The 10,151-nt window shown below is 36.5% G+C and overlaps 1 protein-coding gene across 1 annotated transcript; it reads right to left on the reverse strand.

Moving 5' to 3' along the window:
• Positions 1-2,354: 2,354 nt before the first annotated feature.
• Positions 2,355-9,674, reverse strand: LOC149776233 (uncharacterized). Its single transcript, XM_089942631.1, has 3 exons — positions 9,400-9,674; positions 4,765-4,850; positions 2,355-4,134 (listed from the first exon to the last, which is right to left on the reverse strand). The coding sequence occupies exons 1-3, from the start codon at positions 9,547-9,549 to the stop codon at positions 3,957-3,959; spliced, it is 414 nt and encodes a 137-aa protein (XP_089798757.1). The 5' UTR covers positions 9,550-9,674; the 3' UTR covers positions 2,355-3,956.
• Between the last annotated feature and the right edge of the window lie 477 nt (positions 9,675-10,151).

Below are 10,151 nucleotides of genomic sequence, written 5' to 3' on the forward strand. Positions count from 1 at the left end.
AGTTATTTTCCTTTCTGCCCAGTAGCTGAATGCATTGCGTGCCATAATCTTCTGAACACTACTTGTGTTCAAGCTTTTTTTTTTGTGAATCACTAGGATCATCTGAAGATGCACTGATTGACAGATCTTTTGTAAGGGCTATTTACTCTGTTTGTATGGATGCAGTGCTTGAAGGAATTTTGTCAGTGCAACCACTCTTGCAATGTTGTGAGAACTGCTGTGAAAACTGGTACATATTAATGTCATCCTCAAAAGATATGCATGGAGAACTATTGTACTCGCAAAAATCATAAGAGTTATGCCCCCTTTTTGTACTGTAAACCCATCTTCATCACTACAAGTATATTCCGCGAGTAAATTGCCCTCTTCCTTCAATTTAATTTCAAATTTTAAATAATTTCCTTCGTTTTCTCAAAATAATGATAAATTTATTAAGTGAAGTTCAAATCCTGCAGGGATTGTACATTTGTCTTGGAGACAATGAATTAAGAAATTGTTCCAATTGTTATTTGAAAATGCATTTCAACAACTGTTTACAAGTGAGACATTTATATGACAGCTTTAAATTATGATGGTTGTATTATGTTATTTTATTGCTGTTTTTCCTTTGAGTTCGAATATGACCATGATATCACTAACTGGCTTGTTTTCTGTGAGTGCATGGATGGCTGATCAAGCTGATTTGTGCTCTGAACTCTCTGTGGCAAACATGACAGATGTCGATTGAGTTTGCTTGAACAACGTGCTGCAGTTCTGAGATTTCTGCTGCTCGCGCTTCTGCACTGCCTCTGCAATTCTTATCCATTCAAAGTCTGCAGCTCCAGTATGGAACAGACTACACAATGTGGAGCATTCCTATATGAGATCTTCCCAAGACTCTGTGCTGAAGCGTTTCACTGATAACTTGAGGGGTATCCTTGAAGTGTTTCTTCTGATCACCCTGAGACCCTTTCCTCCTTCAGCTCGCAGTAAAAGATCGTTGGCAGTCGACCTTCTGACATGCTGGTGACGTGTCCTTCATATCTCAGCTTGATTTAATCAGCCTCAGGAGCTTCTTCAAGCAGCCCATGTGAAACTGATTCATTTTCATGGCATGGTGTCTGTATACAGTCCAGGTTTAGCAAGCATACAGTAAGGTCAGCAACTGTTTTCTTCACGCCATGATCCAATTTGTCAAGTTTGGTAAATTTCTGTTTTGTGGTGTTTGTACAAAATCCGATATTCACTGTCCTACGTGAAGATCTGATAGCGACCGCTACGAAGCCATGTTCTGGTAATTTATGTTATGGTAATTCAGTATGCCAATCTGACGAAGACTTAATCTTGACGTTCGGGAGACTGAGTATGGCTGAAGAGCATCAATGTATGCAGAACGATTTGGCTCACTTTCTGATTTCTGAAAGCTACTTTTCCACTGGCTAATTTAAAAGCCACTTGAACATAATTACTAAGCGGTCGCTGTCAGATATTCACGTAGGTCAGTGGAGATCTGATTTTAATTAGATGGGAAGTTTGTGAAGATGTCGTTTAAGGGATTTTAATTTTTAATTTTTAATAACTTCAGCTTTGTTTTTTATCGAATAGACATAATTTGTAAAAAGAAAAGTACAGTGAAAACCATTCATGCCAGGACATTTTCCACAGAAAATGACAAATTCTTTTGAGCACTTTTTGAGATGATGCCACTTAAAGGATTTTCTGTTTTCAGTAACAACCAGTATATCATGCAGGGTCGGATCACGGAGGGCGGTCCAGAGTGTCCGGAAACCACACCCATCCCCGACTAAAAAAAAAGAGAAAATGTACACACACAAACACACATGTATAAGTCATTTGTCGCTTAAAATTTGACAGTTGATTTGTTCATTCGCGTTTATTGGTTATCGATCACACTTTTGCTTTGGTGTCTTTTCGAGGAAAGTTGGGGCCCTTTTGAGATTTTGGAAACCCGCCCCTCTCCCCAAATACTTGACCTGATCCGGCCCTGTCAGATGTACAAACTTAAAAGCGGATACTGTCATCCTACGTCTTTGTTATAGACCAGGTGCCAGGGTATTCACACTATGATGACGTATTCCACCCCATAGAGAAAATGTCTGAATTTTGTTTCTGATTCATTAGGATATGTGAGTCGTTCGTAGACCTATCTGTTGAGTAGCAAGTGGTGCATAATTCTCAAGCATGCAGATATCTGTGATATCCTCGGTGAAGGCATCCAAACTTTATGGGGTTGAGGAAGAATATATTTGATACAACTCTCGACAATGTACATGTTATAATAATATCACGTGTTTTTCTTGTATGTGAATTCAATAGTGAAAGCAACCATAAAATAAAAGTTATCGCAAGCACAGTTCAGAAGAAATCTTTATTTCATTACCTTATGTGTGTTTTAGGACCGCATTAAAAATGATACAGTGATTGCAATATATCAATATTTTTCACTCTATGTTAAGTTGGTCACAATAAATTTTAGAGATAAAAAAGAAGTCCTTTTATAATCTCAGTTACATTATAATAAAATGGTTTCAATGTAGATAATTAGCTTATGGAGTAATCAACACCGTATTTACCTTTGAAAAATATCAACATACTTTTTTAACCAAACATATAGAAAAGAGATTAATATAACTGGTTAAGCAGTAGCATTTCTGCCATAACAAGAATCCCTATTTAGCCAAACACTGAATAGAACTTACGGACCAATTATAAAGTACTTTATAAAGATTTACCGAAAATTGAATAATGGAAATGACGTGAGTATTTTGAAATTATGTGAGTAACCATTATAAGTGTGCGTTATAAAGAGTAAAACAGCAACTCTCATACGCATTTTTAGCCAGGCAGTCAAATATTTTTGGGACATTATCGACCTGAATTTCTCGTAAGAGATATAAGACTAATATACAAAGGTAACGTTTCTATTCAGATTTTCTTTCGATTACGCAAGTCAACTTAATAAGATGAAAAGAGTAGCATTCTTTTTGTTCTTGGAAACCTTCCGTTCGTTGTTGATATAACTTCTTTATTAGTAAAAAATATGATAAACCCTAACAGTAAAAATCAAAATAACGGTATAATAAATATTGTATTTTTGTCCATCAAAATTTGATACATATTCTGGATTAACAGGCTTTTGATGGCAAGCATCAGGCTTTGTTGTAAATGTTTAAGACAAAAGTTGTCTGAACACCCACGAGGTTATCACAGGGTATATTTGAAAACCAACGAGGTTATCACAGGATACAGCTGTTAGCTACGATATGTACATGCCTACTGTAGATGTTTGGAAAAGCTTTACTCCGTATTGTAAGGACATTTTTTTTTCCTGAATAGCCGTGGTGTCTTTAGAGATTTCATTGTAAGCCAGAACATCCGTGATATTCGGGAGAGGCTAGGTTCCCAACGATAAGGGAAAAGTTTCAAGTGGGAAAGAAAACACGAAACCGATTAATTATCAAAGAGAGACAACAGCCACGATATACAATATCTGCTGAAAAGTTTGGAAATATGCTTTTCCTGACGTTGTATTATCATGAAATCTCAATCAATCGATCATTAAATTCTGCAAGTCTTTCCACCAACATAGTATAATAAAGCATAGGTTTCGTTAGCCGCCACCGCCTTGTATTCTTAGTGTCACCTATCTGAAATGGTCTATAATAACAGTAATAACAGTGCGGATTTTAATTGTTCAAGGAGTAAATCTGGATCATTGATATGCATACAGACTTTGCGTGCCAATACATTCAAAGAATTTGAAATCATTACATAACTCAGTGTGGTCATTAAATTCACCGACAGGACTAAAGTTTAACCTTCAGAACGTGGTAAATGATTTGAAAGGCAAATAAACAATAATGAAACTTGAAAAGTAGCTTCAAAAAATGCATGTACATTACACCTTAGGCAAGTAAGTATCTAAAAGCTTATTTAACCTAATCTGAATATTATATTCAATTACATAATTCCAAAAAGTCATCCAGCGTAATTTTGTCGTCGTTAATCTGATCAACTATTTCGTTAGCCGTGTCTTCGTCCATGGTTTCCGCGATGGCGGACTTCAACTCATCCTTGGAAAGCTCGCCGCTGCCGTCTTTATCCCATGCCTCAAAAGTTTCCTTCAACTTTTGCCTGTAAAAATTAAAATCTCAATTAATTGTCATTCTTTAAAGCTTATGCTTGAGTAATCACTAAAAAATTTGTTATATGCCTATTTAATATTGCATGTTTTACACCCCACCCCCAGAAACAAAGTTTCCGATAAGCTAAAACACAATCTTAAATATTTCTCTATTAAAATTAAATTCGTAATTAAATATATTTAATTTCGTGATCATGATTATTCTCAAAAATCAAACATATTTCGCACGTAACATAAATTCCATGTGAAACGAACACTCATGGGCGATCGGGGGGGGGGGGGGCAAACTGAATTTCGACCATACTGATCAACAAACGCAATTTTTTTCACACATAGGAGATAAATCCTCTTAAATTAAAATTCTACCCTCAAAACCTGTTTGTGACGGAAATTCCTATATTTAGCACTTTTTTTTCACAGACAAAGGGGCCAAGTATTCAGTTGCCGCGTTTTCTTGAGTATTAATTTTTTCCTGTTACGTGTGCTCTCTTGCATCACCTGCAGATGGGGTGATTTTATCAAACATCTTGAAAAAGAAAGATGACTTCTAAATGGAAGAAGACGAGACATACAACTGTACTGTCTTGCCTTGAGCAGAACGAGTCGAAATAGCAACTTACTTTCTGCCTGCCTTTGTCAGATCATTCACAAACTCATCCAAACTAATTTTCTGGTCGCCGTCCATATCCATTCCTTGGAAGCAATCCTAAAAATACAAAGCAACACATACAGGTCGGCGTAAAATTAACATGCTACAGGGACATATAATGGGATGAAATAGATATGTAATATCAAGTACTTAACTGAGTAGTCTCCCTTGACGCAGACATTTACAGTCAACCATTAACTTCCCCAAAAGCTTTAAGCATGGGTGCCCGCACATTAGAGAAGGGGGGGGGGGGGCACCCTACATCGAATTTCACCTCTAACCATGTTTTGGCCTATATCCGTAAAACTTAATACTTGAAAACTACATGTTTGCACAGACACAGACACACACACACACTTCTGGTTTGTTCAATTCATTGTCTGGTTTATAGAGGAAACTTTTTCAAAAGAAAACGTTAAAACATTTGTGGCAGGGGTCAGAAAACAGTGCCGGATTAAACCATGTGGAAGATTTAGACGGTCGAAGTCTTGGGGCCAACATCGCAAATTATCTCCTAATACGTTTTGATCAAGATTTTTTTTTTGTTGATCCTTTGTCGCAGGGCCTCTAGGCCGGTGCCTATTCTGCCAATTTGGTAATCCAGCACTGTCAGGAAAAGTAGATTAGGTAATCTATTCGAAGCGGAAATAAAAGTTTTTTCATTGTGAGTTGGTGTGGGACAGTTCGTCATTGCTGAGCGTAGTTGCAATTCTAGGACTAAAGACATTCCTATATTATGAAATATCAGTATACCCATAAAATTGGCTATTAAAGTACTGGATGTGGATTTTATCGTGGCACTCGTAACAAATTGGCCATAAAACTACAAGATGTGGATTTCATCGTTGCACTCGTAGCAAATTGGCCATTAAACTACAAGATGTGGATTTTCTCGTGGCACTCGTAACAAACTGACTTTTAAACAACAGGATGTGGATTTTATTGTAGCACTCGTAACAAATTGGCCATTAAACTACAAGATGTAAATTTTATTGTGGCGCTCGTAACAAATTGGCCATTAAACAACATAATGTGGATTTTATTATGGTACTCGTAACAAATTGGTTATTAAACAACAAGATGTGGATGTTATTATAGTACTCTACTAAATTGGCTATTTATTTGTTGATCCATTTTTTCCAATATTGATCCTGCTGCTGCTGCTGGTGCTAGTGGTGGTGGTAGTTTAAGAACGTTCATTGAATAGTTACATTAGCATATGATACGTCAATATACACATATATATTAAAATGTTTAAATTGATTTGTGCAAGGACGCTTTGGTCTGAGTTCGTTTTTTTTCTTTCTCCATTGTTTTTTAAATAATCTGTTTGTAATTTTGTTTCCAGATTATAAGCATGTGCATGTTTGCCGGATGCGATCAAAATAAAGATGATTTCCATGACGTTATTCTGCATGTTTTGAATTACAACCCAAAGTGCCATATACGACACGCAAAAAAAAAGTTTTAAGCTATCAGGAAGGCAGCTAAGGGTAGTTGTCTAACGTACAAAAAGGGCTAATTCCTAAAAAGGTCGCAAAAAAAAAAACAATTGCTACAATTGACAATGCCTATATTATTTTTGTAAGAGTATCAAATGTCACAAAAGAACAAAAAAGCAAGCACACTTTTAAAGTGTGTGTGTGTGTGTGTGTGTGTGTGTGTGTGGACAGCACGCAGAAACTAATGCAGAATATAAATAGAACGAGCTTATCACCGAACAGTAACTTAGTATGGCAGATAGATGGTTTTATATATCATCCGGTCTCCGGTGAAGGAAATGAATAACATTTAAATGATTTTATTTTCCGGGTGTTTCTCCTTGTTTCTTTTATCCCCATGTTTCCTTGTTTTTTGTTTCTTTGTTTCTGAACAGAAAATTAGGTCATAGATCTGTTGGCAAGGGTAAAAAATAACAGGCCGCTATATGGAAAAACCCTCTCAAGAAAAGATCCAGATCGAACTGAAAATGAATGATTTGTTAGATGATATATTTGAACTAAAAAATTCCTGTCATAAGAGCATTAAAGGACGAAAATCCGTCAGAACGTACAAGAAATTTCTTCTCCGTGACGGGTCTTTTCCAATGCAGAGTTTGTGCGATTTGACCTTTCTTGGCATTAATGAATCGTTTTTTAACAAATACGAAATGAGTCCCAAAATACCCTGAAACGTGTCAACTACTGATACGAAAATATAGAGGTTCATATAGAAACCAGTTTTAAATCGTTCACAGTTTTCTTTGTGTGTGACTTGGATTTTAACGTAGCTTTAACAATTTTTCAGTCTTATCTCTACGATGTCTGCAATGTGACAGTTTATAGTGATGTCTAGCAGAGGGGCATCATGGCGCAGACATGTAGCATGATGTCCCACCCAGTCACATTATCCTGACACCAGACCGACCAATCCTAACTCTAACCCCTTAATTCTGAGCGCTTAGCGAGGCAGCTGTTAGTACCATTTTCGCGCATTTCTTTCCTCTCTTTATCGATGCTGTCCGCCATCCATTACAACCATAGCAGTAAAAGGTGTATTTTTCTGGCAGCCTGAAAACGGCTTCATTTAGCTGTATGAATAAATATTTCCAACTCTGAAGCAAACTAGGAAATTTAAGAGAAAGTGAACGTCTCACCAGATTCATTCGGATGACAGAATAATCGGGGTTCGTCGTTTTGGCGTTATTTGCTTGCTGTGTGTGTGATCGACTTTGGGAAAAACCTTTTCTGATACGCAACAAAATATCCTCAGTAGAAGTTTTCGTCTACCGACATTGATTGCGAACGTTGTTCTAGTGCTGAAAATGTTTTCACATCACTTTTAAAGCTGAATCACCAATGAACACAGATGGACACAAGAGCAGAACGTTCAAAGTTTGCATGTGATTTGTGATTTGATTTCATTAGTAATGGTTTTGGCTTAACCTTGGAGCGTCTTTAAATTACATAATTTGAAAAAGTTTTCAGATTTAAAAAAATCATCCAGAATTACTCTGGCCTTGCCTAAGTTTCATGTAAATATGTTGCAAGAATGAATAATGAATATAAATGTGTAGTGATTAGCAAGAATCTAATTATGGAAATATGGCTTGCATCAAAATACATGCAAAGATATTCCAGAATTGGATGGGGACGGGTGAAACGCTCAAATGATTATGCAAAAGTCATTTGAAATCTCATCTTTGCGTTTAAAATAATGACGTTCTTTAAGAACAATGCTTGCTGCAAATACACGGATTAATGTATTCGCCGACAATTGACTTTTGGCACCTCAGCTACCAGCAGAGGAAGATTTGGAAAGTGCTGTTTCAATCTGCCGCAGCATCACCCTGGCTGCCTGCATTAATTTCGCAATGAGATCGATAGCTGCCTGCAACTATATACATTATGCGGCCATAAATGGTTTTTCACTTAAAAAAATCCAATAGAGTTGTATTATTCTGGCAATTTTTGAAATCTTTATAATCTGGCATACGAAGGTAAAATCCATATTATTTGTTCACATTTTGCAGAAACATTTTCTTAAATCAATGAATGATTCTTGAATATTAAAAAAGGGACATTTCACAAAGGCACTGAAGAATTTATAGACCAAATTATATGCAATTTTGAACCGGTAAATCCCTCAAGGCCACCAGTATGGTTTGATATGAACTATTTCTCGAAAAATTTTCGATGTCCTTTTCTTATTCTATATCTTCAATTTTTCGAATGGAAAATACTCATAGATTAACTAATCAGTGTCACTAAGTATTTTAATTTATAATTCAATTACATTTCATAATTCATATTATTTCTACAGCTTCCCACTCCCCCATCCTAAATGTTAATTTTTTAAATCTCAATTACTGTAAGCGCATTTGTTGTTTTTTATAGTAAAACTTGTATAATGGACATACATGTAGATTGCTTAAGAAAATCATCGCGAGCACATATACCATTCAAATCTACGTAATATTTTTGTGTAAGGTGATAGCTAATACTAAGTATAATAACAACCGCGATTTGCCGACCATACTTGTAGGGGTCAGTCATTCTGCCGACCATTATTGTAAGGATCAGTCAGTCTGTCCAGACTTGTAAGGGTCACAGTCATTCTGCCGATCATGCAAGTATGGGTCAAGGCCAATCTGCTGAACATAAATTATCAATTGAAATTCAGCAAGAAGGCTTTTTACTTGTCTTAAAACTTTTGTATAACACAGGTTTCATATAAAATATATTGTATTATCATTTGGAAGCCAGACAGGCCATACTAACTCCAGAAATATTAGATGAGTCACTCCACGCATGGTTGTGACTTGTTTGGGGTTTTTTTTTGCCACCTGCATCTTTTGCAGAAAACAACCTAGATGGATCTGCATCATGTGCGACATGTCCACTGAATATATGATGCAAATATAAAGACTGCGAAAAATTAAAAATAGTCATAAAAACGATAATTATTGCACAGCGACACGTGTCAGCATACGCATCCTGACACTGTTAAGTTCATAAATGCATATGCAGAGACGGAAGAAAAGATGAGTGGGAAATACAAAATGCAGAGAGAGAGAGAGAGAGAGAGAGAGAGAGAGAAAGGGGGAGAGAGAGAGAGAGATTCTGACCGCAACAATTTTGTCGACATCATCGCTACTCAGGTTCGCCGCTTCCGACATATTCTGTATGGCAGTTTTTAGTTCCTGTGGTGTCAGTAAACCATCAGGTCCAGCAACACTTGCAAATATTTCTCTACATTTAGCTTTTGTGAGGGCCATCTTTGCCTGTTCTGGCTGAATCGACTTGTCGTCTGGAAAGTTGTCTGACGTTTGCTTGCGGAGAGAGCAAACTTACGGCTTATATTACGTTACCTGCCGACAAGGCGCGATTGCATCCCATTAAATATTATCCGGTCAGGTTATCCTAAGGGAGAAAATTGCATCACTCGAAATTTTGTGCTTCCTATGCAGAAAATTTATAATATTTGGGCGGTAACTATTGATTTTATATGTTAATGTAATACTTGTAGAGAAAGTTGAAAACACTGGCCAAATGCCAAGTGTTTCGGTATACATTAAGGCTATTGGCATCACAGATAGCTATAGGTCTTATAAAATGGCTGACTAAAGGACTAATATTGTAAAAATTTAAAATAAAATAGGGGAAATTGAACATATCCATAATTACAACATTTTCGGAATAAGAATCTGGTGCAAAAGCGCCATTATTCTCTCATGATGTTCGTCAAACGTAATTTTATGTAAAGCACATGCATGGTCATTATCAAGAAAACAAATCCATCTTGTGTTGTTACATTTATCAAGTCGGGAGATGAATATTTTATGTCATGCATGAGAGAAAATTCTAGGCGACGCAACGG

Source organism: Sinohyriopsis cumingii, chromosome 18 (genome assembly GCF_028554795.1).
Source record: "Sinohyriopsis cumingii isolate HCF-2022 chromosome 18, ASM2855479v2, whole genome shotgun sequence".
In the NCBI taxonomy this organism is placed as follows: Eukaryota; Metazoa; Mollusca; class Bivalvia; order Unionida; family Unionidae; genus Sinohyriopsis; species Sinohyriopsis cumingii.